This window comes from Aspergillus eucalypticola, assembly GCF_003184535.1.
Source record: "Aspergillus eucalypticola CBS 122712 chromosome Unknown BO83scaffold_29, whole genome shotgun sequence".
In the NCBI taxonomy this organism is placed as follows: domain Eukaryota; kingdom Fungi; phylum Ascomycota; class Eurotiomycetes; order Eurotiales; family Aspergillaceae; genus Aspergillus; species Aspergillus eucalypticola.
The window spans coordinates 186,962-213,729 of record NW_020290303.1 but is presented as its reverse complement, the minus strand read 5'-3'; the positions used below and the strand labels follow the sequence as shown (position 1 = coordinate 213,729).

Below are 26,768 nucleotides of genomic sequence, written 5' to 3'. Positions count from 1 at the left end.
GTGTGTGGATCAAGTAGTAGTAGGGAAAAGGAGAAAGGGGAGAGAGAGAGAGTTGAAGGGAGGAAGAAAGTGAAAAGAAGTAGGGAACCACCGACTGGGGCATGATTCCAGGCCATGTTAAGAAGAAAGGAGTAATGTAGGCCCCCTTTTCATTAATCACCATATTATTGTTGCTATTGCTTTTCTCGCCATGGCTGGAGGAAGTGGCAGTTTGTATTCCGTGCACTTTTGGGCCAAAGAAGTTAACTAGAAGAATGAAAGAACTCAAAGAAGTGAATAATAATTAAATTCTTTGCTGCCCTTCTAGAATTCCAGTTTTAGTCTAATCCCTCTTCGGCTCTAGCCGGCCGTGACTCAGCCAGTCCGGCGTCTCTTCGGGCTTCTCCTCCTTGTTTCTTCTCTTCTCCCCTCCCCTCAATCCCTTCATCTACAAAAAATAAAAAGTAATCTCTCCTACGGCTGCTTCTTCCATCTGTCATCCATTTGTCATTCCATCCTTGATTGGTGATTGCTAAACTGTGGCTTGCATTACTCACTTTTCTGCAGTATGGTACACATGAACAACACGCCCTCCCAAGAGGCAAGATGGCAAACACACCCGGGCGGGAATCGCCACCAACCAAGTTCACCATCCACTGGCAAATCCACTTCTCTAAACCTGGATAGGCTCTAGGGGCTCCCGGTTTGATTCCACCGACCCATCTACAAGTGGTCCCCCTCCAAGAGTCTCCGGCGTTCTCGCCACCCAGGCCGGTTAAACTTTCCACCAACTCGGAATCTTCACATTTTTGTCCTGCCAACCTGCCAACTCTATCTAATCAGCCTCGGTGAACTAGCCGCCGTTGTACGTTGTCGCTAACCACCGTTACTATCGACACAGTCGCAAGCCTGTTGTGGATGAGACCGTGCCATGGTTACTATTATAATGACTGTCCTTGAGGGACTGTTTAAGCTCTCCCTTGACAATCTGGTTCCTTGATCGTGAACCATGCCCGTAATTGATATTTGTCGATCTATACCGGACTTTCTCCCCACAGTCATTATATTATACCCCAACAATGCCCCGGAATTGAAGATATGGCTCTCAGGTAATACAGCAAATACGGTGTCCAGTCTCAATCACAGAATGACACCATGTGGGAGTTCTTTTCGCAGAAAACCATCTTCGTCACCGGAGGCACGGGCTTCTTGGGCACCGCATTAGTCCTGCGGCTGGTCTCGCAGGCTCGCCCAAAATGTATATATCTCCTCTGCCGGGGAGGCAAGCAGTAAACTCTACCACACACAGCCCCAGTAACGTGTAAATGAATCCCTGTGCTGATCTCCATCTCTTTTCCAAACAGTCGGGCCGTACAAAAATGGCAAAAGATCCTTCCCAAGCCCATGTCCGAGACGCTAATCTCGTCGGACCTGATCACCTATCTGGACGGCGACATCCAAGAGCCAAATCTAGCCCTTCCCCCAACCTCGCTTACACTCCTCAAAACAACCACCGAGATCATCATCCACGCCGCCTCATCCATCAACCTCGTGGACCCGCTCCACAAACTATCCCAAAGCATCATCGGCGCTACCGAACGGCTTGCCCACTTCGCGCTATCCTGCCCCCACCTCCACCGCTTCGTGTACATTTCCTCTGCCTTCGCGAACAGTCATCTCTACGCGGAAGCCTCCTCCCGGGCCGCCGTCGACATCTCGGTCCGAGAAACACTATACCCGCTTTATCCATCATCATCATCCCCATCCATCTCCACAGCAACAACCTACAAAGAGCTCCAATCCCGAGGCACAATAGCGGAATACGAGTCCCGGTCAAACGATTTCCCCTGGCCCTACGCCTACGCCAAGCACCTCTCGGAACGGGTCCTCCTTCAAGCCTTCAACCAGAACCATGATCAAAGCCCAAACCATATCCATGATGTCTCCCCCAACAAACTCCTCATAATCCGGCCATCCATCTTCGGCCCGGCCCAGAACTTCCCTTACCGAGGCTACAGCGTACCCTTATCAACACCACTGACCACCATAGCGACAATGGTATCGCTCACCCCCTCAATCCGGTTCCACGCCGCGACACGCGCCAAGCATCCCGATACGGAAGTCACAGCGGACGAAGTGCCCGTGGACGTGGTCGTGGATCGGACGCTGTTTCACCTCGCCTACGGGAGTGTTGGCATTGTGCACGCCGTCTGCGGTGAACGCGGCCGGTACGCGTTCAAAGAGCTCTGGGACGATGGGATGGCGGTGCGGAAGATGCCCTGGCGGTTGAGGATGACTTGGTTGGATGTGGATTGGCATTCTCCGCGGTTGCATTATATCGCGAGGCTTTTTGTGCTTTATGGGATGTCTTTCAATTTCTCCGAGGAGAGGACAGTAGAGCTTTGGGATCGGGTTCCTGAGGATCAGAGGCAGGGGTTGAATGTCTTCAAGGATTATAGTAGGGGGTTTGGTTGGGCGGATAGGAAGGAAGATATGCGAGTCTGCGCGAGAGCGCTTATGAGCTATTTCGGATATCCCAAGTGGATTGGATCGTTACTATAGAGAGTGATTAGGAAAGCGATAAATTATTAGGCGCGTAGGTAGGTAAGTAAGTAAGTAAGTAATGAGTCAATAAGCAGAACCTCTTAACTATAATCGAATCGAAGAATCAAACCAGTGAACAGTAACGAAACAAATCCAGGTAGCAACAACATCTATCACTCTTGTCCTTATATTAGTATTACCACCACCACCACCACCACCACCACCACCACTTACTCTTCCGCAACAATCGACATAACAATCGACTATTAAGCATCGCCTAGCGCCTGAGAAGCCCACCCAGCAAGCCCGAAACACTCGAGAGCAACGAGCTCACAGGGTCTGAGCTTTTGCTATCATCATCTTTATCTTTGTCGTTATCCTTGTCATCGTCTTTGCTTGAAGTGGAGCTGTTGTTGTTGCTGCTTGTCTCGTTGATGTAGATGCTGGAGCCGCTACCCGTGTTGGTGCTTCCATTGTTGTCGCCGCTGCTGTCGTCGGTATCGATCTCGTCGGGCTTCTTACCTTTCGAAGAAGAAGAAGAAGAGGAGGAAGAGGAAGATGTTTTGCTATCTGAAGGAGGATATCTCTTAGCTATCATTCAAGGTTATGTCGGTGTGGGACGAATTATCATAGCTAGGGCTAGTGGTTGAGGCGGGTACTGGCATAGCCCGACACCCCGTTGCTAGAAATAGCTAGCGAGATGCTAGATGTTGAGCTTGTGCCTGTACCACCACTGCCGCTGCTTTCGTCCTCTGTTGGGGTGACCGTAATAACCAGGCTTGTGCCTGAGCCAGTGTTATTAGCGCCGGTGCTCTTACCATTATTGTTGCTGCCACTGCTTCCACTGCCTCCAGAACCATTGCTGCCTCCAGAACCGTTGCTTCCAGAGCCGTTGTTGTTTCCAGAGCCGTTGCTTCCAGAGCCGTTGTTGTTGCCAGAACCATCGTTTCCAGAACCACTACTGCTTCCAGAATTGTTATTGCCTCCAGAGCCGTTGCTTCCAGAGCCGTTGTTGTTTCCAGAACCATCGTTTCCAGAACCATTATTGGTTCCAGAGCCGTTGCTTCCAGAACCATCGTTTCCAGAACCATTATTGGTTCCAGAGCCATTGTTGTCTCCAGAACCGTTATTGTTCCCAGAACCATCGTTTCCAGAACCAGTATTAGTTCCAGAGCCGTTGCTTCCAGAACCATCGTTTCCAGAACCAGTATTAGTTCCAGAACCAGTGTTAGTTCCAGAGCCGTTGCTTCCAGAACCGTTGCTTCCAGAGCCATTGCTTCCAGAGCCGTTGCTTCCAGAGCCATTGCTTCCAGAGCCGTTGCTTCCAGAGCCGTTGCTTCCAGAGCCGTTGCTTCCAGAACCATCGTTTCCAGAACCAGTATTAGTTCCAGAGCCGTTGCTTCCAGAGCCGTTGTTGTTTCCTGAACCATCGTTACCAGAACCAGTATTAGTTCCAGAGCCGTTGCTTCCAGAGCCGTTGTTGCTTCCAGAACCATTATCTCCAGAGCCGTTGTTACCAGAGCTGTTATCATCACATCCATCGCTTACACATCCATCATTATCATCAGAACTGCCGGAGCCATCGTCGTCATCATCGCAGCCTCCGCCGGAAACCTGATCAGTGGCTCCAACATCTCTCTTTTGAGGGCAACCGCCTCCAAGGACTAAAAGCCCAACGGACTGCTCTTCCTGGTATACTAGTCAGCACAATATGCACACCAATATATATCGTAAGGGTAAACGTACAGTTGCGGGAGTCCTAGCCTGTAACTCAACAGGGTGAGCTCCAACCGGGGAGACAAATAGCGAAGCACTCGATAGTGCCAGAGCCAAGATGGCGGTGTGTGTATGAGAAGGCATTGTGCCTAGGGAGCAATAGATTCAAAACGAAGATGTAGGCAGGAATGTTCGTTATACTTGAAACTGGAGGCCTCGGTGGAGACCAGAAAAATCTCAAGACGAATTCGAAACTGGGGCATAAACGTGACCGGGATCAATTACAAGTCTCTCAATTTATAGCATTTCTCTAATGACCTACTATTCATCGTGATGGCGCCAAGATTTCCCGAAACGGCTTGACTAGGTGAAGCAACGTTCTAGGAGGAGTTTGTCACACAGTCAATGCGATGTGATTCGAGATATAGATGTACCCTTAATTCAAGTAACTGGACCTCCGTGCACACTTTGGGTCCCCATGCAGCACCGCTAGCTCGGGCCCAGAGGCGTGTGTGGGCTAAAGTTACATGGTGTAGGAGGGCTACCCACACCCCGATCCAAAGTAGTCGACATTATTCAGAATAAGCTTGTGATAAGAGCTTAGCACAATAGATCTAGCTCTGGGCCCTAAGTGTACGAGAACATTTTGCCACTGTGTCGGCTCTAAAATTCATTCCCACATGATTGGCTGAGTGCTGTTAACATTTCAGACAGGGACGGGTCCCGGGAGAACGGTAGCATTTTTTGCTATTGCTTGTGTAACAGGCATCGCCAATCAATCGCACCTCCTCTACTGGGAGGTTCAGGCCTTCTCCTTCTCCTGGGGGTTCAGCGAGAGAGTCGAGAAGGTCGTACAAGACCGAGGGGTCATGACTGTCTATATTATATGGTATTATAGTGAGTGTGTTGCATCGATCACTATCCCACCCGAAGCCAATGGATAGCTGTGTTCTGGTCCCGGAGACGTCGCCTTGAGGTTGCCTTGCCGGCAGTTTCTTGGAAAGTTGCTGGGGGAATCCCTGGGGGCCCCCCGTCTGTCCTGATTTAGTAAGGCTGATGGTTGCAGAATGCGGATAAGCCAGCATTCTTAACTTAATCCGGGAAGTTTTTTCCGTAGGCGATTTAGGTCACGACGCGCGTGCTCCCTCATATTGGTAGTATAACTGCGAAAGTGATGACGGGTAGAGAATAGTTGACGAAGGAAAGCATACGTTAGAGTTATTGTAGCAATAGAATAAGTTGCGAGAAGTTGTGGACGAGATGAAGTTTTTGGGTGGTTGGATGGAGAGTAATAGTAGGGAGACGGAGGAGGGAGTACGGAGGAGGGAGTACGGAGTAGTAACAAGGTTGGCTGGGAAGGAGCGACTCCGACTGGCTTCCCCGCATGGCTTCAACTCGGCCAACGTCTTTCTCTCTCGACTCTATCGCCTCGCCCTCCCTTCACTCACCCCATTCAGACACCCTTATCGCTAATTACTGTAATCGTACAATCACAGCCATGGCCTCTCTTCTCAAGAAACCATTGAAGCTGGCTCTAGTCCAACTGGCCGCAGGTGCGTACGATTGCTATCTCACTCCGTCCCCGCCTCCCTCGCTCGCTCCCAAGCTGGCCCGGATTCAATGCTGAGAGTTGATGATCTTTAGGCGCCGACAAGACAGTAAACCTTGCGCATGCTCGCTCCAAGGTTCTTGAAGCCGCCAAAGCTGGTGCCTCTCTTATCGTCCTTCCGGAATGTTTCAACTCCCCCTACGGTACCCAATACTTTCCCAAGTACGCCGAGACATTGCTTCCTTCCCCACCCACCCAAGAACAGTCCCCCTCCTACCATGCGCTTTCGTCCATCGCCGCAGAAGCCAAGGCCTACCTGGTGGGTGGTAGCATTCCGGAACTTGAGCCGACCACGAAAAAGTACTACAACACCTCGCTGGTGTTCTCCCCCACCGGTGCCTTGATTGGAACCCACCGCAAGACTCATCTCTTCGATATCGACATCCCCGGCAAGATCACCTTCAAGGAGAGCGAGGTCCTGTCCCCCGGTAACCAGTTGACCGTGGTAGATCTGCCGGACTATGGTAAGATTGGACTGGCCATCTGTTACGATATTCGCTTCCCAGAGGCCGGCATGATTGCGGCTCGGAAAGGCGCGTTCATGCTAGTCTACCCGGGCGCTTTCAACACCACCACCGGTCCGCTGCACTGGTCGCTGTTGGCTCGTGCTCGAGCCGTTGATAACCAGGTGTATGTGGCCTTGTGCAGTCCCGCTCGAGACATGAGCGCTTCGTACCACGCCTACGGTCACAGCTTGGTTGTGGATCCGAGCGCGAATGTGCTGGCCGAGACGGAGGAGAAGGAAGATATCATCTACGCGGACCTGGATAACGAGACCATCCAGAACACGAGGAAGGGTATTCCCATCTACACGCAGCGGCGATTCGATTTGTACTCGGACGTGAGTGCCAATAACAAATAGCCCTGCACCTCGCATTAAGTGCGATGAATATAAGCTGCAAGCCAGTCATAGCCTAGACTATAACTGAACGACTTAATGAACCTAGTCCGCGACCGTCATCCTGGAAAAACGCGATAACTAGTCAACAGTAAGAGTAGGAGAGAGCAAGTAAGAAAGCCTGAAGCGGGAACGATTGCTGCCTCAGGCAATAACATAGTTAGCTGCGGGAAGGTACTCACGTGCTGGTAAAATGAACGAATCAGAGTGCGCACAGGCGATAAGCGAGCCGCACTGGAAAACCCACCAGCACTGCGAAAAAACACCATCTCGAAATCTCCTCATCCTTGACAGTCGACGACCACTGCAGCCCACGACAGCCGACACTTCTGTCCCTCATTCAGTGAGTGAGATCTCTCCGCAGATTTGCTTGAATCTCTTATTCTCTCCGCGAGAATCACCCCCAAATCCTAACATTATTTCCTCAACCACAGAAATGTCCGCCCCCGTCAAGACCGGCAAGAAGACTCGCTCGGCCATCGCCGACGTTGTCACCCGCGAGTACACCATCAACATGCACAAGAGAGTACGTTGAACACAGCCAAACATCTGCACTTGAGATTCATCACAATCCGACTCTACCTGCGAGCGATTTCCGCGGAACCTCGAAAACATGGAGGCAATTGGACGGAGAACAAAAAGACAAGCGGGAGTCCGAATCCTCGTTTCCTCCTCCCACCTCTACCACTCCCGAACTCGAGGAATACGAGTGAAGAAGGAGAGGTTTAGGGCGAGAGAGCCCACCGCACCTGTCTGAAAAACTACATGTGTGGAGGAACAATCAGGAACCAGATTGTTGAGGAAAAAGAAGAAGAAAAACCCATAAAAAGAAGAATTAGTTTGATGAAGTCCACCTCTATGGCCGCATTTTCGCAAAGCAAAACTTTCCAAAATCACATCTACCAGATGGCATTCGGGCGGAAGACTAATATTCGTTCTTTTTTTGGGTATAGATGCACGGTGTTTCCTTCAAGAAGCGTGCTCCTCGTGCTATCAAGGAGATCCGCGCCTTCGCTACCCGTGCTATGGTCAGTTTCCCCCCCAACCCAAATACAAATCACCACCTAACGCATACTCTCATTGAACAGGGCACCACCGACGTCCGTGTCGACCCCCAGCTCAACAAGAAGGTCTGGGAAGCCGGTGTCAAGGGCGTCCCCTACCGTCTCCGTGTCCGCATCTCCCGCAAGCGTAACGACGAGGAGGGCGCCAAGGAGAAGCTCTACTCCTACGTCCAGGCTGTCAACGTCAAGGATGTCAAGGGTCTTCACACCGCCGTTGTCGATGAGGAGTAAATTTACTCTTCATTGATTACATAAAAACAAACATCATGTATCTTATTCCCCCTATTAAAAAAATGGAAGCCCTGATTCTTTGCGAGCTTGACGGGTTCTCTTTTTTTTAATTCATGATGGATGATGCAACGGGACGGGGTTCGGCTTTTTGGAAGAGATCAATAAAAAAATTCCAAAATCTCCTTCCATTTTTTTTTAGTACTATATCAGTAGAAGTACGTAGGGTGATTGATCGACAGTGTTATCGTAGTAGTAGTAGTAGTTTGGAGTCTTGGTGGAGGACTGTGGGCTATCAGCTACCATGTCTTAATTTTTCCTACGCATGGTAGTAGTTCGTGGTGGTAGTGGGGCGGGCACACACATACCATACCTTATGCTGTAGTATCAGTCATGGCAGTTTTACGGGTCACAAATTTTCCCATCCACCAATAATGATACTACAGAGAAGAAATCCAGATTTGAAAGAATTTTTATTAGAATTCTTAGGGAAAGTATAAACATGGAAAAATGGGCAATACCGAACTTCAGAAGCACAATACCATTTCGCAAAGAATTGAAACAAAAACCAGATTCTTCGAATTTCCCACTCGCTATGCTAGATGCGCCTGTTTTCTGGTTGGGCAGACAGAGAGTAAGAGTAACAAACGACGCTACCGAAGATGCAGCCGCAGCAATCAAGTTGCACGATGCGAAAGATAAGAAAGAAAAAGACAAAGATTTTTACTTACACAGGTTGTCGAAATCGGGGAGGAAGGGATGATTGAGGTGTCTGAAGGGTGGAAGTGAAGGGAGATGATGGGGAAAGAGACACCAATCTTCAAAGACAAATTCCCGGTGAGAATATCAGAGGAAAGGAAAAACCACAGATGTCCGTCGGTTTGTTCGGGCGGCAGACAGCCAATCATCTTTTATCGGCCTGTCACGAATGAAAAAAATAAAGATAATAACAGTAGCTGGCAAGGCCGAATGATTCATTTCCAACGGACAAATGGGAGAAGGGCGTTGACCTAAAACGGCGCGGGGTGGAGGGTCTTCTGATGCAGAAAAGCAAGTAGATATAAAACAGAAATCAAGCGAGAAAAAGCACACCATAATACATCGCCATTTAGACGCCAGCAAAGTCCATCAAGTAAATCCAGTCGCATATCCTATGTACCGCATCTAGTCGTAGAAATCAAAGTGTGCAGTACTCAGTTCTTTGTTTCTTCCATGGATTTGCAGAGGCGCTCAGCATCCGCGTTCGTCTTGACCCGCAGGGCCCACATCTGAGGAGGGCCTTCGGATTGAGGGACAAGGAATTGGACGCTGTTCTTCGCCACGGAGTATCGAATCTCTTTCATCAAGCGCGTGTTCAGAATCACCTTGCCGCTCGGGTCTGCCCGGACGACAATCCGCCCACGAGAAGTGGTCCGATCCTTCAGAACACGAAGGAATCCGACGCCTTGACTCTCCCACCCTGTGCCAGTTGTATGCTTCATGGCACGGGCCCGGCTCTCAGTCACAAGATCTTCGTTTTCCTCGCCGGCGCCGCCCCGCGTAAGATCGACCTGAGGCAGGGACTCGGCGCCATCACCGTCTCCCGACTCTTCTGCTCCCGTGTCCGATGCACCTCCGGGGGTGGTGGAACGGCTGGCAGCGGCAGAAGTAAGTGTGGATGGAGCAAAGACAGACGGCGACGACTGCCCCGGCGTACCAAAGGTAAACCCAAGGGACGGTTGGGCATCCTTAGAAGTAGATGATTTGTTTAGAGAAGGTGGTGCACCGAAAAGATTGGAGAATGGCTTGGGCGCCTCAGGTGCTGGTGTTGCCGACCCAGAGTCCGGCTTTGACGATGAAGCGCTGGCAGAGTCGCTGGCAAACTTAATCGGAGAATCTGGCTTCCAGGTGTTATCTCCAGTCGACTTAGTGGCGCTTTGGGCTGCATTGAAGATGGACGGGGTGCTGTTTCCCGAACCAGACAAGGGTGTACCAAAGATGCTGCTAGTTGTGCTTGGTGCGCCAAAGAGGTTGGTCGTCGCGGGCTTCGCCGCAGCTTGGTTGGACTCGCCACTGCTGGCTGGTGTGAGGGAGGTGGGTGTGTTAAAGGGAGATGAGAAGTTGGAGGACCCGAAGAGACTCGAAACGTTACCCTTTTGCTCCTCTTCACCCTGGCGCTTGGGTTTTCCGTCCTCGCCATACTGAACGCGATCGAAAAGGCTGCGACCACCAGCTTCGGGCTCCTTGGCTGAGGACTCGGCAGATTCAGCCTTCTTGTCAGCTGAACCAGCACTATCCGTCGCATCGTCGGACTCGTCGCCAGGAGTTGAGGCTTCCTCGGTGTCATCCGCATCGTTGTCATTGTCATTGTCATTGTCTTCGGCCTCAGATGGAGTCGCCGACAGATGACCAAAAATATTGTTGGACTTGACTGCAGCGTTGTTTTGGCTTGAGAAGACGGTGCCAGCGCCGGGAGTGGTGGAAGCGGACTCCTCTGCCTTCTTTGCAGGAGACTCGTTGCTCTCTTCTTCAAAAACGAAGCCTTTACCAGGGACGAACTTTGCACGCTTCTGGGTTTGAGTCCCAAACTGCTCTTTCTTTTTCCGTTGCTCCTCAGCGTCACGGCGTTCCCACTCGGCTTCGTCTTCTTCCTCCGAGTCAAAGTCCTCGGCTTTGCGCTTCTCTTTCTCCTTCTCGGCATCCTCAAAAGACCGGGCCTTGAACTGGGCAAAGAAGTCTGTGCCACCTGCAGAGCCTGTGGAAGATCCGTCACTGGAGGTAGGCTTCAGTACAAAGGGGTTCTTGGGAGCGGTTCCAGGTGCGGCTGATGCTGAGGTAGCACTAGACATGGACGAGGAGAAAAGCGAGGTGGAAGCCGATCCCTTCGAAGTCGAATCTGAGACAGAGAACAGAGGTTTGGCGGGTGCCGTAGTTGGCGTGGTAGAGAACAGAGCGGGTTTAGTAGGTTCGGGGGTGGTCGGCTTGGTCACGGCAGGTTCAGGCTTGTCAGCCTCGGTCTTGGACTTTGAGAATGACTGAGCAAATATGTTTGCAGTGCTGGAGTCTCCGTTCACACGCTTAGCAGGACTGTTGCTATCGCCATCATCAATTGACTTTCTCTTGGCCTTTGCCGGAGAGGCCTGGCTTGTGCCAAATGCCTTGAACGGTGTGGAGCTTTGTGCAGAAACAGCCGGAGCAGTAGAGTTCTCCTTGGGTGTGTCAGCCTTTTCCGTGGGGCTACCAAATGGCCGAGCTTTCTTAGTTGTAACAGCATCCTCAGCTTCGCCTGATGCCTTGCGCTTTGAACCAACGGAAGCGCCAAGGGTGGCGCGAACACGCATGTAAAACTGGACAGCGGTGTCGAAGTTCTGACTCGAGGGGTCCAATTTAGCTAGCTCGCGCTGGAAGCACTCGTTCAGTGTGCGCATGCGATAAAGCATCTCAGTATCTTCGGAAGTTTTCTTATCCGTTGTCTTATCTGCCAGTTGCGGAATCTGCATCTGTCCGAAAGTAGACGGTGCGTTGTTTCCGTTGGTGAAAACCGGAGGTGTGGACTTCGCACCATTGACCTTGACGGGACTATCAGCGGGAGCAACAGAAGTTGAAGCCACCGTTGCTTGAGTCTCCGTGGCGGGAGCCGGTGATGCTGCAGGCTTGGGTGAGAAAAGATTCGAGGTTTGAGAGAAACCACCACTTGAAGGGGTAAATGACACTGGACCAGGGGTGGCCTGCTTTTCCGGTTCGCTCGTCTTTGCTGCATCGTTGGGAGCACTTGGCTTGGAGAAAAGACCCTGGAAAGGTGTGGAAGAGGAAGGAAGGGGCTGCTGCTCGCCTGCAGGTTTGCTCGGAGTCGCCGGCTTCGCAAACAAGCCACCAAAGGGGGTTGCTGGCGCCTTAGTCTGTTCCGAGTCTGCAGTTGCAGGTGGCTTAGGCTCAAAGAGATTCTTCGTAGACGAAGTCTGGAATAAACCAGTCGAAGGAGCAGCCGGAGCTGCAGAGGCAGTGGCATCGCTCTTGGCAAACAGAGAGCCTGGTGTAGTAGTTGATGCAGAGAACTGGAATGGAGATTTAGGCTGCGACTCGGCAGGCTTTGGCTCTTCCTTCTTCTCTTCGGTGGGCTTTTGCGATGTCGAGGGCGTGGTTTGGAAGAGGTTCGATGACTGGAAAGGATTTTGGAATGGCGTAGAGGGCTTCGCGGGGGAAGCAGCGCCGAATAATGAGGATGATGCCGGAGCAGCGGTGGTCGCAGCAGCCGCGGCGGGTGTCGAAGCAGAGGGGGTAGGGGTGGCAGCGCCGCCAAACAGTGATGTTGAAGGCGTGGTTGCCTTGAAATCGAAGACGGGCTTGGAAGGGGTCTCTGCGGCCGACGAAGCAGATGCGCCAAACAATGAAGTGCCTCCAGCGCCCGCAAAGCTGGGCTGAGCCGGAGGAGCGCTACTAAAGATGGATGGTTTCTCCTGGGAACCGCCACCCTTTGCATCAGGGGAAGTTTGCATCGAGTCATCGCCACTAAAAGCTGAGGATTGACCGAATGGGGACGGCTTCTTCACGCTAGACTGCCCGAAGAGATTCGTTGAAGGTGTACTGGCAGCAGCAGCATTGTTTTGGCCGAATATGCTTCCTGAGGCGGGAGTAGCCGCACCAGAGGCAGAAGGGCCATTGTTTGTGCTGGCGCCGAAGAGGCCACCCGTGCTAGCGTTCGACTGAGATGATGTGCCAAATATTGAGCCTGAAGGCAAAGGCTGCTGAGCGGGGGATTGGCTTCCGCCCGGAGGAACGTTAAACATTGAGCCCTGGAAGCCCGAGAAGCTGGCCGGTTTAGATGACTGGTCGGAAGTGGTAGTGTTCATACTGGCGAATGGGTTGCTAGCTGAGCTTGTACCGCCAAAGGATGAAGAGAAATTGAAGGAAGAAGAGGAGCTTCCACTCCCTCCAGAGCCAAAAGCAAATGGAGTGCCTCCGTTCTGGCTGGGTGCCGAACTAGCTCCTGGGAAACTCTGGTTCTGACTCTGGCCGAAAGTGAATCCGTTGGAGGCTGGCTGGGAACTAGCGAGTGGGGATGAGACTGTGTTAGGGTCGATGGAAGCGAAAGGGCCTCCGCCAAACGACGGCGCGGGAGCACTCGGAGCTGCACTGTTGGGACGACGCCTCCGAACTTCTTTAATTCTAATAGTAGGGTTAGCAACGAGGTTGTGATTGATTGACGTGCAAAGGATACTGATGAGCGAGATGATAAGATGAAACATGAGGTGGAGTGGTATGAACGTGTGGAGAAGGCAAGGTGTTGGATGAAAAGAGAATACACAATTAAGGAAAAGAAAAATAGAAAGTGACGGGAGATCAAACTCAAGCCCTGTTTTCAACACGCGTCCCAGTAACTTTGGAGGCTGCAGGACAAGTGAATGATTGCATGCATGAGATTGGCCGTAAAGGTCGGTCTACATCCACTTACTTTCTGTTCGCAAGCTGCGCCGCGGTTGCCCGCTGCGGCTTATCGTCCGGTGTGCTCGACATGTTGAATGCAAATAGATCGCTGTCCTTGTCCCCCTGAGGGCCCTGGGCCGATCTCTTAGACATCTATAGTTGAGCCCCCGATGTCTTCAGCGGCGAGATCCTCGATGGTTATTTCAGACAGCAGTTGACTTCAACCCCTTCTTGTGTGTCCGATTTCACCCCCTAAGGACCGTGCGGCATGCACAATGTACGATTATTCACTGCGTACAAATGATATCCAGGGACGGCAGTTGACCTCTCGAGTCCGGCCGGTAAAATCTGTGCCCGTAGCTCCAAAGACTCCTAAAGGCACGTCGGTTGATATACGGGGTCTCTTAATCAAGTGGGTGTGAATGGATCCGCGAGCCGAGCGATCAACGTATTCCGCGCAGGTGTCGTATCGAAGAATCGCGAGTGATTTGGTCAAAATCGGTGAATTATCCAAAGATAGACCTGTCCAGGAAGTGAGGGCAGGTTATGGCGCGATCGTCTGGTGAAAGAGTCGCGCTGCGCGAAACTAGCGAGGCCACGAGACCAGAACGGGATCAAGGGAGGAGGGAAGGGAGTTGAAAGGCAGAGCAGTGAACGTTAGGTACTACTAGATGTAGTGATGAAGAGGCGCGGCTCCATTCGATGCGCTCTGCCTTGGTGAAGATGGGGGGATGTGCTCAAGTGAGCTTCTATTTTTTAGCCTTGAAGCGTCGGCTCGCGACTTTTGCCGGCAAAGAGGGAAGGTTGCTGGCAGAAAAAATTACGGTCACGTGATGTCCATGCAAGGTGACATCTTGGCGGGATGACAAAAAGGCGCTTTCGCTTTTTTACGTGCCCCAGGCGAGGCGACCTTGAGCCATGGTCGACCAGGATCTTGCTTAGCAAAGAGACTCTCTACTAGGTTAGCCGGTGGCCAGTATCATAATGATGATGATGGGGCTCTTTGGCTCTGATGTTGAGAGAAAGGAAGGGTTTCTTTCTTTTGTTCTGCAAACCCCCATCCTTGTCTTCCGCATTCTGTATTATTACCACAATAACACAGACATCCTGAAGAGCAGGCGGCATGTCAAACGGTACCCTTACGGGGTATTGTGATTTCTTTCCACTTCGGGTCACCCGCAACCCTTTCACCTTCTGGTTTCCATGGCAAGTTCCCTCATTCTCGCAGCTGCAGGGCGTGCCGTTTTCGCAGCACGGATAGTTTGACACCTACATGTGTCTATTCATTTTATTATTCTTGATGGTCGGAGAGTGCCGATCTGATTGTCCGCATATTTAGGTCACTAAATATTTGGTGAGTGTACTATACAGAAGTAATAGTAGTAAGTATAGTGTAGTGGCCGTAGCCACTACTGCTTCGGCAAATATATACTTCATCGGCATGACGTGACCACTCACCACAATTTGAATTTCAACAAACGAGAAATCAGCGTGATAAAAAGCCCGATAACGGAGGGTTTATCGACGTGACGAAACACGGCCATAGAATCAAAATCTGCCTTTTCTCCGGATTTGCCTTTTCCTCACCCTAGTCGTAGTTCCTATTTCTACAGCTCTACAGAATACTACTAATACTAGCAATCGACTGAAATGACGTCGCGGCATTGTTAAGCCTATCCCTAGCACATACATAGTCCTTGGCAAAATACACGAGCAGTGCCTAATGACCTACCATGTAACTGAGACCCACTGATGAATAAAAGAAACACAAGAACAGCAGTGTTTCACTGTCGATGTTTCAACTGTAGCAAAGAATAACGAGCAAAAATCGGGTATCTATAGCTTGGCCTTGCCCTGGGCCTTCTTCAGGACGGGCTCCATCTTGGTCGCCTTCATAATGTTGCCCTTAATCTTGAGCTTCCCACCCATGAAAAGTCTCTGAGCGTTGGCCTTGCCGCTTACGAGGGCACTGAAGTCGGCATCCGAAAGGGAAAGAGTCACTGCAATAACATCGATGCCTCATCAGTATCGGATACATTATTTGGTGCAGAAGCTGATTGAACTCACCATCAGCCTTTCCTTTCTCGGGAGCAGCACCCTTGCCCACGACACCCTTGTCCTTGAGGTCGAGATACCAGCTCTCTTCTTGGCCCTTGTCGTTCTTGATGTTGAAAGCGACGACCGCTTTAGCCTTGTTGATGGCCTCTTTGCGCTCGGCAGCATCAGCCTGTAGAGTCGAGTTGATGGCGTCGAAGGCGGCAGAAGAAGGGAAAGCGTCTGTAGGGGTGTCACAAGGATCAGCCACAGCTCAAGATTAGGATGGCGACCAGAGCATAGACGTACCGTTCTTGAGAGACATGGTGACTATGAGAGGAGATAGGAAGGGTTTACAGACAATGAACGAAGAGGTAAGGAATGTGTAAGTTTTGATGTAACCAGAAGTAGTCAGACAGACTGTCACCGAGGAGGGACCGGAGTTATATATTAATAGCAGCGCTGGACCCCGGGGTTGCTTATTATTGCGGCGAGAGCTTCCCCGGAGAGTTCGGGCGACGGAACATGTGAAATGGAGGCGGTCGGGGCACGGTTGGACCGAGGCTGTCCACTACTAAATGTAGAATAATTACTAGTTAGTAACTAGTCAGTCAGCCATCCAGTCTTTCTCCTGTGATCTGTGATCAACCAAGTAGTACCACCACCACCACCTTGATTGACCCTTTGCTACTTGCTTTACAGTCTACATTGCACTTCTCCCTTGCTGCAGGTGTCAGATTAAAAAAAATATCTACATAGAACTCTACGTCAGCGGTGCAGATTGGCTGGTTCAATTGCACAAGCCAGACTGCTACGAAAAGCTACTTGCTTCCTGCCTTGATCAACCTTGCTGATAAACTCTCAACGACCCAACCAACACCTTTCTCGGTCTCGGAGATCTACAATAATCTTTACTCCATTACCGCTTCCCCATATGGTTGTTTTAAGTAACCTGACCGAGGACCATTTTGCAAGTCGGATACTGATACCCACATGCAAGCGATCGTGTCTCGTGTGACTTGGCGCTCTCACACGCCCACCCATCATTGTCCGCGGGATCGCCAAGAATGATTTCATTTTTGCCGCCTCAGGCAGTCTACCCACTTTGCAATACCAGGGTCTCTACACAGTATACAACTTGAGACGTAAATACAATCATTCGTTTCCTAAACCCAACTAATCTCTAACCCGTACCATCTTACCAAACTCGGCACGGCAACTCTCGCTGATCGCCGCAACACAAAGGCATCCAGACATCGCCTTTCGTGGCTCAACTTCATTCACACGTAACCGAGTTACGCTTCTTACGCCGCACAGTGAGCTTTGTGGTCACAGGTGGCAGCTGGAAACGGCCCCATCCTACATGATTATTGGTCAACACTTTCTCCTGCTTATAATGAGTACCCATCAGCGAAACTTACTGTGAATCTTAGGACGCACTAAAATAGGCTGAATGTCATAGTTTAGTAGCATCTCCGCGATGAACACCTTGAAAATGTGGGCGAAGATAAAGCGTCCAGGGCACTGCCGACGACCGTGACCGAAGACCACATACTCATCGCTAGGCGTGGTCATCGAACTCTGACGTCTCTCGCTTTCAGATGCATTCTCGGTGTAAAATCGGTAGGGATTGTATCTAGCCGCCTCCGGATAGAATTCCTCATCCCGGTGGAGGGCATACTGGGGGATCCCAACCTTTGTCCCGCAAGGCAGGAAAAGACCGTTTGCAAGAGTGACACCATTGGGGGCGACAACCTGCATTGTAAGTGAGACCACGAAGTGAGAAAGGGGAAAGTCGGAATTTCATGCATACCTTTCTCGTCGGGCTGGCAGCGTTAATGCCGTTCAACCGGAGGCTCTCTTTCACAGCACTGTCCAGCAGTGCAGCCCTTCCCAGGTCCTCTGCCGTCCAGTCCCCACTTGAACTACCAGAAATGCCCTCAACTTCTGCTCTGAGATGATTGACAAGGTTCTCATCAATCGGATCACTCAAAATATCAAGAAGAACACTTGTAGCAGACACTGCAGTCGTGTGTACGCCCGGGAAATTGATCATGAAGATTCTATATGATAGCCACATGGACGTGGCTTCCATCGGCCATTTGCTGCGAAGTCCGGCCCGAATGAGCAGGTCCAGCAAGCTATCCTGAGGGAAAGTCAGCACAAAACCGAAGACTGTGGGCAAGGTACTCACCATAGACTTCAGCGTTTCCTCTTGGACTTCGGGATCCGTCTGCTTTTGCTGCTCTTTGATCTTGGACTCAATAATAGGCTTCATGCGCTTGTGGAAAATCACCTCGAAGTATCTATTGACCATTCCTACAATGGGCCCGATGACTCTGAGAGAAGATTAGACCCCCGGGTAATACGATTAGTGTGGATATACGTACGGGTGAACGAAAGACGGAAACGCCTTTATGATACTGGCACCAAAGACGATGGCATCCGAGCAATGTGCCATGGCATTCAGAAGGGTCTCGTCGTCGCTATGGCCCGGTCCAATCGCAAGCACATTGATCATCCGCGACGCCATCTTCTCCATTGCACAGTACAAGTTGATCTCGACCCATTTGTCAGTATCTTCGCCCCAGAGGTCTTTCAGACATGATCGAGCTTCCTCAGCCAGTGATCTTGCAACCGTGTCCGTCTTGAGGGTTTCCGTCAGATCTTTACTGATGAGCTTGACATAGTTGTCATATTTGTTGGCAAAAGCCAGCGGCCAGCTGGTGTACTTCAGTTGGAAAAAGTCAGTAATATAGGCTTTGAAGCTGTATTCATTTTCTTTCGAAAACAAGACGTGCTTGGCCAGGTCTTTTGGGAGAAGAACTTCATCGCCCTCGGCGACGCTGGGCAGCACGAATGGTTTTTGATGTTTGGAGTACTAGATAAAAATGATATCAGCAAGAAAGAAGAAAGACATGCTTCAAAGGCGTGCCACCAACCTTCTGATAACCCTCGCGAATAAAGCTTATGGGGTTGACGCCAACGAAACGCTCCACAGCACGCCCTAGGAGACTCTTCCTGTTCAAAGCCCGAGGAATGTCATTAGGAACCGGCGAAGTCTCAAAGAGTTTCACGACAAGACACAAGCCAACGCCTATGATGCCTATCACGAGCCAGGAGGCGGTGCTAATTCCGAGAAACATGTCTCCTACTTTGGGATGTGTAATCGATCCTTCAGACTAAGATGAAAACGCCCATCCACCGGATTGGATTGGTCGATACTATAGAGTGATCGCTACGTACAGGCACACCCTTTATGTACTCACAAACATAGGACTACTCTATGGCTTTTGACACCATCATCGGCTGCTTCCAGGATTTATCCTATCGATCAATGTATGGGAGCTCTGGAGAGAGCAGGTATATTCAGTTACAAAAAGGTCAACCAACCTTGGCACCGGAGGGCCCCGGTCCATCGACCCTAGGTTGCTCACAAAATAGCAACGCCTGGATAAAAAATACCGACCAATGAGATACTGGACTGGCTGAACTTCTCGAGCTACCATGAACTAGGTAAACTATAACAGTCAGGTTTACGGGGAGCTATATACTTGAAGTCGAAGTGCTTCAGCCTGCATACTGAATGCCACTGGATTGACAATGAGAGGCCAACCCTAAAGCTGAGACTAATGAATCGCCGGATTACTGCACAAGACCTCCAGCCATTGCAAAATCTTCGGATTGCGAAATTAGAGACCAACTGTTGACTGTCAACGTAGATTCAGCTGCTATGAGACGAGAAAACCTTATGCGTCACATATGAGGCATGCCCTCGCAATTCGACTCATTGTAGCAAGGTCTAAGGCATCCCACATCCATATGTGACTACCCATCATTCTCTACGACTGGATCCACTGCACCATGTGGTGGTCACGATCATAAGTAGGAGCAAACGAGTCAATGGCCCACATATTCCCCGCCGTCTGACAAGTAGTTATGGACAAACATTATCGTGAACCAACGACACCAACATGACGGAAGACAAGATCTTCCACTCACTCTGGGATTCACGTCAACTAAATTCTAGTTTGCTCCACCTCGACAGCCGGGATACCAGCTGCCTTCTGTAGTTGGACCGACAGGCATGCTATCTGGGATTGAATCCAGTAGTCCCGATATTTAGGAATATAAAAAACTAGCTCTAGAGTAATACCTAATATTTTCGTCTCTGGCCAAGTGGCCGTGTGCTAACTCCATACCTACTCGCTTGTGTTCTCCAAGTCAGAGCTACTTCACACCCTGCAAAGGGGCCACAGGACCAATGACTGTCTCCAATACCGCCGTCTAGCATCAGAGACGGAATAGTGCCATCTACGCTGGCCAACTTGACTAGGATACCGGCTTTATTCTGACATGGGCTGCATATAGCATGCGTATAGGATCTTTGCGGCGCACTGCCTTGGGACGACCGACTATGTCCGAAGGCGCTTCATGTTTCATCTCGTTGCTTTGGACTGAAGCGGGATTGTCTAGCTTGTCTCTACTCAAGGCTCAGACGATGTTCCTTAGATAGTAACTACTTTCGTGCAAGACTATGATGATGGATGATACCCTGCAGAGAGATTTATTGTAGTCAGGCGCTACCTGATTTGATCCTTTGCTATCTCTGCTGTCTACGTGGCTAATTCTTACTTTCGCCAACACTCTCTTATGATCTAGCTATAGCTTTTACATACAAGCGAATAAGTCCCTGCCCATGTCTTGGAACATCCCATAGGCAGTCAGGAGTAGACATTGTCAAAATCTTCGTCGACAGCCCTTTTGGCTGCATTCCATTCCAGTTTGGTTTCATAATTGGTCATTCCTTAAACTTTGTCTCGAGGCAGGAGTGATCACATATGAGGTTTATCTCAGACTTATGGTGTGAGCCCGCAGGACAAGTTCGATGGACGGATAACAGCGAGACGTAGAGATCATTACTTCTGCCCTTTAGATCCATAAGGAAGTTTCCTAACGATAGGGCAGAACTACAAGATGAGAAGTTTCGAGCATAGCCTACTGCGTTTCTGCTTAACTTCCCACCTCATGAAGTAAGATGATTAGGGTAGATCCCACGTCGCCGTGACTGTGCTGTCTCAGAACCCTTTAAATCCCACGGTCCTGCTCGCTGAGACAATCTCTTGTTTAGTCGCATCCATTTCCATCGTGACCCTACAGAGCAGACAGTTGTTGCATCCCAGAAACAGATTGCCTAAGGCTGTCTACAGCACCACGCATAATCATGGCCCTTGAAATGATAGTGATTATCTTCTTGCTTCTTGGTTTGGTCTGGTGGTTCATTCAGTCGACTCTGTTCGACCCTTTCGGGTCGGATTAGATATGTCTACATCAATCTGACATACACTTCCATGAAGCCATAGAAAATATCTGTGAAGTTTTGAGACTTTTGCCTACCTCCTAACAGCACATCCACAGAAGGATCTGCCTCTGTCCTATCCTTTAATATGAGGGACTGACTTTGATTCCTTCTGAGACAGCATAGATCGAAACATGCCCGAAGTAGTCATTCCATTCGTTCCAGCACTCGTTCACCATAGACGTGGATATGATATAGACATATGCATCAGGTAATGATGCATTATTACTCGGAATATGGCGATAACTTAGACACTGCCGTGGCTTCTATCTGCGGTCTCACATTAACTCAATATGCCATCGTTGATAGCTACACAAAAGGCAAAGTTACTATTTCCCTATCGCTGAAGACAATGAACACCATGTATAACGTGACAAATGCCGGATAAAGACGATCATATAAATGTGGGCATAGGTATAGAGTGTGGGCTGATGAGCGCCACAGCCAGTGGTGTTACTGCTTCTACTACGTTTACAAACTATAGCTGCCGGATTTATGCACATCAAATAAGCACAGTAACTGGCCACACTTGATTCTCATAAGATAATTGACCAATAGTAACAGACGATGCAGTAAAAAAGCGTTGTCCTCTAGCAGTGCAATGAGCAGAAGTAGTTGAAATTTTATATTCACCTAGTTTGATAGGCAGATAGGCATCAAATATGACATGCCAGAAAACGGGACATCCGGTAAAAAGCAAATTTTCAGGCTTTCCTGAAGCGGTAGGGGAATGGAGATTGCCACCCAGTCAAGCCGGGGCAAACAAACCTTTAGAGCCTTGGAATTTCAATTCACAGAGGTACTTATATGTGATCGTATTACTTGACCACGGTCGCAGTCCCTGGGGATGATGCCTAAGAGAAACATTCGAATATTCACTTAAGCTGTGGGAAACAAAAGACTAATAGATAAAAAAGAGTGTTGTGTTCTCTTTTTTATTTTTTATTTCAATTTTTAAACTCAGCTGCCAGGTACCGCCAAGCGATCGCGACTCCCGCAACTCCATCAATCAGATCTTCCTCCCCCCGAATACCGCCCCCCCATCTACTTCACTCTTCTTCTACTCACTTGCCTTCCCCCTTTTTTTTCGGTCTTCTTGAGACTGTATCTGTTTCTCCAATATATATTGAGAACAGACGGGAGATCTCTCTTCAGTCGTTGGTGAGATCAACCCGCCTATTATCAGAGTGTTGTGGGGTCGGCTTGCGCCCTGCCAGTCAGTCTAGCCTTGCTCAGTTAACTTCGGCAATAATGGCGTCCGCGTCCGACGCGTCAATCCAAGAAATCCTAGAGGATATCGAACTCAACCAGGTCATTCTGCAAAGCTTGGACGAGGAACGACCTGATGCCGCTGAAGACCGACAAGAGATTCTAGATGTCATCAAACGCCTGGAAGCCCGACTAGCAGTGCTCCAAGGTCGTCCCGCTGGGGGCCCGTCCGCCGCCTCTCCGCCACCGGGTCTAGCCCGCTCAGGCTTGTCTTCTGCCCAGCTAGATGGTGCCTTTTCTGATGCTCCGGAAAGTGCTGGTCGTGCACATTCGGTCGACTCGTCTTCTTCGTCTGATGATCGGTCTGTGCTGCGTTTTGATGTCGCACCCGGACCGTCAACTTTGCGAAAGCGTCTACACCTCAGTAGTGAGGCTAGCCACTCTGAGAACAATGAAGATGACTCCGACTCCTCGGATTTCACAGACGACTTAGAGGCCCCAGTTTCCAGACGGCCAAAGCGGATGCGTCGCGTTAGTCCCGAGGCTGAGCCTAGCAATGATGTTCCCGACGATGATCTAGACGATCCTCTCGCTGGAAATGAACAGCTACGCCAGATCTTGGGCATTGACAGCGCTGATGTCATGCGCGAGATTCAAGAGGAGCAACGAAGGGCCGAGCAATGGCTCGAGGAACGCCGAGAACAGGAGCGCCGTGACGCGGAGTTTGCTCGCCGGCTTAATGACTCCTTCCGTGAGCCGTCTCAGTCGCCGTCGTCTTCGCAAAGCATGTTCCCTCCAAGACCTTCAGTTTCCGCCACCGCTCCTTCTTCGTCGAACAGACCTTCCATGATGAACACTGGCCGTTTCCCCGAGACTTGGGCGCAACATAACCCACTTGAATTTTTGCCCTCTCACAGTCGTGACAACAACCGCTCCCCCTTCAGTGAAGCCCGGGATCCCCAGCCCTTACTTAGTAGCGATGATAGCGATCTTGCCGAGATCACGCCGTCCGACTTTCAACGCCACTGCCAAATAACAGCCGCTCCACATGCGCGTCCTCCGCGCTGGGGCCCTTTTGCCCCTACGATGCCCAACGCAACCGGCCTCCAATCTGCGCAGAGTCGACCACTCCAGGTGTCTCCTGCGCCGCGTGATGGAATGGGATCTGGATCTGTGTTTGGTCCCCATGTAATGTCAAATACAATGGCAAGGCTCAATGCAAGCAGGGAGATGCTGGTGCAAGCCGGAAGGATGATTCTCGGCGGCAATGATCCCAGGCTTTCAGACCCTCCGTATATTGATCTAGAAGATTATCAGGGACCAGGTGGATTTCGCAAGGCCAGAGATTATTTAGAGTGAGTAACTTGACCCCCCTCATAATGTGCCGATCGTTGAAGTAGCAACTGACCTTCTTAGTGATCACTATGGCTCTGAAATCTATGGCCCCGACCCAAACAAGACGAAAGAAGATATTCAAAAGCTGCTGGAAAGCATCAGACCTGACTCCGAGATTGCCCTACAAAACCGCGAAGGAACCCCCGAAGCTCTCAAGTACACGCTACTGGAGCACCAGAAGTTGGGGTTGTCTTGGATGAAGTCGATGGAAGAGGGCGACAACAAGGGCGGTATTCTTGCCGACGATATGGGTCTGGGGAAGACCATACAAGCTATCGCTCTGATAGTGTCCCGCCCATCGACTGACCCCGAGCGCAAACCCACCCTGATCATTGCCCCCGTTGCGTTAGTGCAACAATGGAAACGAGAGATCGAACGGATGATTAAGCCGGGAAAACACCAACTTTCCATCTGGGTATTGCATGGCGACAAACGGCTTACTTTCAGAGAACTGAAGCGGTACGACGTGGTTCTCACCACCTTCGGCACACTGGCCGCAGAGTTGAAACGGAAGCAGAAGTACGAGGAGCTAGAGGAGCGGGATGTTAACCTGGCGAGACAAGCCCTGGACACGCTTCCTCTTCTGGGGCGGCGTTGTAAATGGCATCGTGTCATTGCGGATGAAGCTCAGTGCATTAAGAATCGGAACGCAAAAGCTGCCCTTGCGTGCTGCCAGCTCAATACCACCTACCGCTGGTGCATGACAGGAACCCCTATGATGAACAATGTCGAAGAGTTACACTCGCTGATCAAGTTTCTGCGTATCCGCCCCTACTCCAATATCGAGACATTCAATCGCGTGAGTATTCCCTAACCCCATTATGATATCAACGGAAGTATAATTGACCCTGACTCCTAGGACTTCACTCGGCCACTGAAATCAAGCCCCGCCATGCGCGAGAAGGCTATGCTCCAATTACAGGTCTTGTTGAAAGCCATTCTTTTGCGGCGAACTAAGAGCTCGGAAATTGACGGCAAGCCGATCTTGCAACTACCGCCCAAGGTCTCCGAAAGAGTCCATGCTGTTTTCAGCGAGGAAGAGCAAGAGTTCTACAGTACTTTGGAGTCACGCAGTCAACGCGAGGTGGACCGATATCTCCAACAAGGAGTTGGACGTAACTATTCCAATATTTTGGTTCTACTCCTTCGACTTCGACAAGCGTGCTGCCATCCCCATTTGATCAAGGACTTCACCACCGAAGTCAATGCCGCTGAAGAGGGCATGGATCTCATTGCCAATGCGAAAGCATTCGGCGCTGAAGTTGTTGCTCGACTCAAGGACAACACCGAGCTAGAATGCCCAATCTGTATAGATGCTGTTGAAAATCCCGTCATTTTCTTCCCTTGCGGTCATGGAACCTGCGCGGAGTGCTTTTCCAGAATTGCAGACCCTGAAATGGCCTTACGGAACGGGCGCGATGACGGAGGCGAAGTAAAGTGTCCCAATTGCCGCGCAAAGGTGGATCCAAAGAAAATCACCGATCATCGGTCATTCAAGAAAGTGCATTTCCCTGATGAGTCCGACGAAGCAGATGGTGTTGATTCTACCAAAGATACGGAAGGCACCAACGACGAGGATAGCGACGATGACAGCGATGATGATAGCGACGACGCTGGAGGCTTATCTCGGTTCATTGTTAACGACGATGATGAGGAAGAAGGACCTTCCACGAGGAGCAAGCGAGCGAAGGGCAAGGGCAAAGCCAAGAACAAGAAGTCCCTTGCGGAACTCAAGAAGGATGCTCAGAAGAATAAGAAGGCGAAGCTCAAGTACCTGCGTCGTCTCGAAAAGACCTGGATGTCAAGTGCCAAGATTGAAAAGGCCATGGAGATCTTGCGCGATGTCTACCACCGAGACGGCAACGAGAAGACCATCATCTTCAGCCAGTTCACGTCCCTGCTCGACTTGCTGGAAATTCCGATTGCTCGTCAAGGATGGGACTACCGACGCTACGACGGGAGCATGCGACCAGCCGATCGAAACGCATCCGTGATGGACTTTACCGACAATGAAGACTGCAGAATCATGTTGGTGTCGCTGAAAGCCGGCAACGCCGGCCTGAACCTCGTCGCAGCATCCCAGGTCATCATTTTCGACCCCTTCTGGAACCCTTATGTCGAAGAGCAGGCAGTCGACCGTGCCCATCGCATTGGACAGGTTCGTCCTGTCCAGATCCACCGCATTGTCGTGAAGGATACCGTCGAAGACCGTATCCTTGAATTGCAGGATAAGAAGCGGGAGCTTGTCGAAGGTGCTCTGGACGAGAAGGCTTCAAGCAATCTCTCCAGACTCGGAGCCCGCGAACTCGCATTTTTGTTTGTAAGTCAACAGCTACCCTACAAATAGCCCTACAATTTACTAACCGATCCGCCTCCAGAACATCCGCACTTAATCATTTCCTTTTCATTAATCTGATATTTACATGGCGTTTGCGGATTCCCAGCACAAGATACCCTAGACCCCTTTCCCCTTTTCATTTACACCTACTTGCTAGTCCCCTGCATCTTCCCATTTGCTTCCAACAGTATGTGTTCCTAATCATCAACCATCCCCTGCACTGCATTGCCATGTCATGTCTAGAATGAACTTTTTGTTTAGCTTACTGTAGAAAGAAAGAAGAAGAAGAAGAAGAATGTGTGTGTCTTCCACAATGACTCGGCAACCGACTTCGGAGATCGTTCATCTACAGCCACATATCACCCCAATACCTTACCTACTTCTTAATTATCTAGCTACTACTAGCATGCAAACATTGCTTAATCGAACATGGACTATGCTCTCTACTCCATAATCTAGGTGGTGAATATTAACATGCAAAACCAAAGTAACCTAACTAAACCCAAACCCCACAACCACAGACAACAACAACAACAACAATCAACCAACTAAGCACAAAGTTAGTTATCAGGGCTAGTACATAGTATATATCTAACTAGATAGTAGTTTTTGGTAGTTAGTATAAGCAAGGATGCCAATCTCAACCCAACACACATTCATTTCAGCCTGATCAATAATCACACCGGTGACGTCACTGTGTTATTTTATTATTGGGTGGGTGGGGAGAGGGGTGGGTGGAAAGGGAAGTCCACACTTTTTTTTCTTTTTCTTTCTATTGATCGGCGGGTTATGCATCTTGGGACTGTACTAAGGGAGATGAGGTGTACTCAGGGTGTATTTGAATTGTATTATCAGTTGGGAGGGAGGAGTGGGAATAAATTTTATATGCTGAGTACGGTGGGGGAAGTTGTGAGGGTGCGATTGAGTTTGTTGGGGTTTGGTTTTTGGTTTGGTTGTGGTTTTATCTAAGTAACGGGGAGGGGGGGGGAATT

General features: G+C 50.2%; 8 protein-coding genes across 8 annotated transcripts; 4 read left to right on the top strand and 4 right to left on the bottom strand.

Moving 5' to 3' along the window:
• Positions 1-1,134: 1,134 nt before the first annotated feature.
• Positions 1,135-2,541, top strand: BO83DRAFT_321729 (male sterility domain-containing protein; the record flags this gene model as incomplete). The annotated part of the gene is made up of 2 exons (XM_025527865.1): positions 1,135-1,268; positions 1,344-2,541. 2 exons carry the CDS (start codon positions 1,135-1,137, stop codon positions 2,539-2,541), a joined length of 1,332 nt encoding a protein of 443 aa, XP_025384186.1.
• Positions 2,542-2,800: 259 nt separating this feature from the next.
• On the bottom strand, positions 2,801-4,383 carry BO83DRAFT_430772 (uncharacterized protein; the record flags this gene model as incomplete). Its single annotated transcript, XM_025535541.1, has 3 exons — positions 2,801-3,093; positions 3,183-4,212; positions 4,270-4,383. 3 exons carry the CDS (start codon positions 4,381-4,383, stop codon positions 2,801-2,803), a joined length of 1,437 nt encoding a protein of 478 aa, XP_025384185.1.
• Positions 4,384-5,653: 1,270 nt separating this feature from the next.
• Positions 5,654-8,149, top strand: BO83DRAFT_345671 (carbon-nitrogen hydrolase). The gene is made up of 6 exons (XM_025528756.1): positions 5,654-5,792; positions 5,884-6,689; positions 7,041-7,089; positions 7,181-7,272; positions 7,700-7,774; positions 7,835-8,149. Exons 1-6 carry the CDS (start codon positions 5,738-5,740, stop codon positions 8,039-8,041), a joined length of 1,284 nt encoding a protein of 427 aa, XP_025384184.1. The 5' UTR covers positions 5,654-5,737; the 3' UTR covers positions 8,042-8,149.
• An 867-nt stretch (positions 8,150-9,016) lies between these two features.
• On the bottom strand, positions 9,017-13,851 carry BO83DRAFT_125976 (RanBP1 domain protein). The gene is made up of 2 exons (XM_025526063.1): positions 13,470-13,851; positions 9,017-13,183 (listed from the first exon to the last, which is right to left on the bottom strand). Exons 1-2 carry the CDS (start codon positions 13,592-13,594, stop codon positions 9,232-9,234), a joined length of 4,077 nt encoding a protein of 1,358 aa, XP_025384183.1. The 5' UTR covers positions 13,595-13,851; the 3' UTR covers positions 9,017-9,231.
• A 510-nt stretch (positions 13,852-14,361) lies between these two features.
• BO83DRAFT_125973 (uncharacterized protein) lies at positions 14,362-14,647 on the top strand. The gene has a single exon (XM_025526062.1). It carries the CDS (start codon positions 14,426-14,428, stop codon positions 14,594-14,596), a length of 171 nt encoding a protein of 56 aa, XP_025384182.1. The 5' UTR covers positions 14,362-14,425; the 3' UTR covers positions 14,597-14,647.
• Positions 14,648-15,086: 439 nt separating this feature from the next.
• BO83DRAFT_381667 (SCP2 sterol-binding domain-containing protein) lies at positions 15,087-15,990 on the bottom strand. The gene is made up of 3 exons (XM_025532040.1): positions 15,785-15,990; positions 15,509-15,718; positions 15,087-15,441 (listed from the first exon to the last, which is right to left on the bottom strand). The coding sequence occupies exons 1-3, from the start codon at positions 15,798-15,800 to the stop codon at positions 15,278-15,280; spliced, it is 390 nt and encodes a 129-aa protein (XP_025384181.1). The 5' UTR covers positions 15,801-15,990; the 3' UTR covers positions 15,087-15,277.
• Positions 15,991-16,751: 761 nt separating this feature from the next.
• BO83DRAFT_430767 (cytochrome P450) lies at positions 16,752-18,621 on the bottom strand (the record flags this gene model as incomplete). The annotated part of the gene is made up of 6 exons (XM_025535540.1): positions 16,752-16,834; positions 16,897-17,230; positions 17,289-17,621; positions 17,670-17,814; positions 17,866-18,356; positions 18,418-18,621. 6 exons carry the CDS (start codon positions 18,619-18,621, stop codon positions 16,752-16,754), a joined length of 1,590 nt encoding a protein of 529 aa, XP_025384180.1.
• Positions 18,622-21,938: 3,317 nt separating this feature from the next.
• On the top strand, positions 21,939-26,211 carry BO83DRAFT_368592 (DEAD/DEAH box helicase). Its single transcript, XM_025529831.1, has 4 exons — positions 21,939-23,398; positions 23,460-24,237; positions 24,298-25,758; positions 25,817-26,211. Exons 1-4 carry the CDS (start codon positions 22,086-22,088, stop codon positions 25,829-25,831), a joined length of 3,567 nt encoding a protein of 1,188 aa, XP_025384179.1. The 5' UTR covers positions 21,939-22,085; the 3' UTR covers positions 25,832-26,211.
• The last annotated feature ends 557 nt before the right edge of the window (positions 26,212-26,768 follow it).

What these genes read in the sequence shown, in the direction of transcription:
- BO83DRAFT_368592 (XM_025529831.1), top strand. Translation starts at nt 22,086, where the DNA reads ATGGCGTCCGCGTCCGACGCGTCAATCCAAGAAATCCTAGAGGATATC. An exon ending in AAGGCCAGAGATTATTTAGA is followed by an intron (nt 23,399 to 23,459) that starts GTGAGTAACTTG and finishes TGACCTTCTTAG; the next exon opens with TGATCACTATGGCTCTGAAA. An exon ending in ATATCGAGACATTCAATCGC is followed by an intron (nt 24,238 to 24,297) that starts GTGAGTATTCCC and finishes CCTGACTCCTAG; the next exon opens with GACTTCACTCGGCCACTGAA.
- BO83DRAFT_381667 (XM_025532040.1), bottom strand. An exon ending in CGAGAAAGGAAAGGCTGATG is followed by an intron (nt 15,442 to 15,508) that starts GTGAGTTCAATC and finishes ATGTTATTGCAG; the next exon opens with TGACTCTTTCCCTTTCGGAT.
- BO83DRAFT_125976 (XM_025526063.1), bottom strand. Translation starts at nt 13,594, where the DNA reads ATGTCTAAGAGATCGGCCCAGGGCCCTCAGGGGGACAAGGACAGCGAT. An exon ending in GCGCAGCTTGCGAACAGAAA is followed by an intron (nt 13,184 to 13,469) that starts GTAAGTGGATGT and finishes CCCTACTATTAG; the next exon opens with AATTAAAGAAGTTCGGAGGC.
- BO83DRAFT_125973 (XM_025526062.1), top strand. Translation starts at nt 14,426, where the DNA reads ATGATGATGATGGGGCTCTTTGGCTCTGATGTTGAGAGAAAGGAAGGG.
- BO83DRAFT_345671 (XM_025528756.1), top strand. Translation starts at nt 5,738, where the DNA reads ATGGCCTCTCTTCTCAAGAAACCATTGAAGCTGGCTCTAGTCCAACTG. An exon ending in TCTAGTCCAACTGGCCGCAG is followed by an intron (nt 5,793 to 5,883) that starts GTGCGTACGATT and finishes GATGATCTTTAG; the next exon opens with GCGCCGACAAGACAGTAAAC. An exon ending in CCTTCGCTACCCGTGCTATG is followed by an intron (nt 7,775 to 7,834) that starts GTCAGTTTCCCC and finishes CTCATTGAACAG; the next exon opens with GGCACCACCGACGTCCGTGT.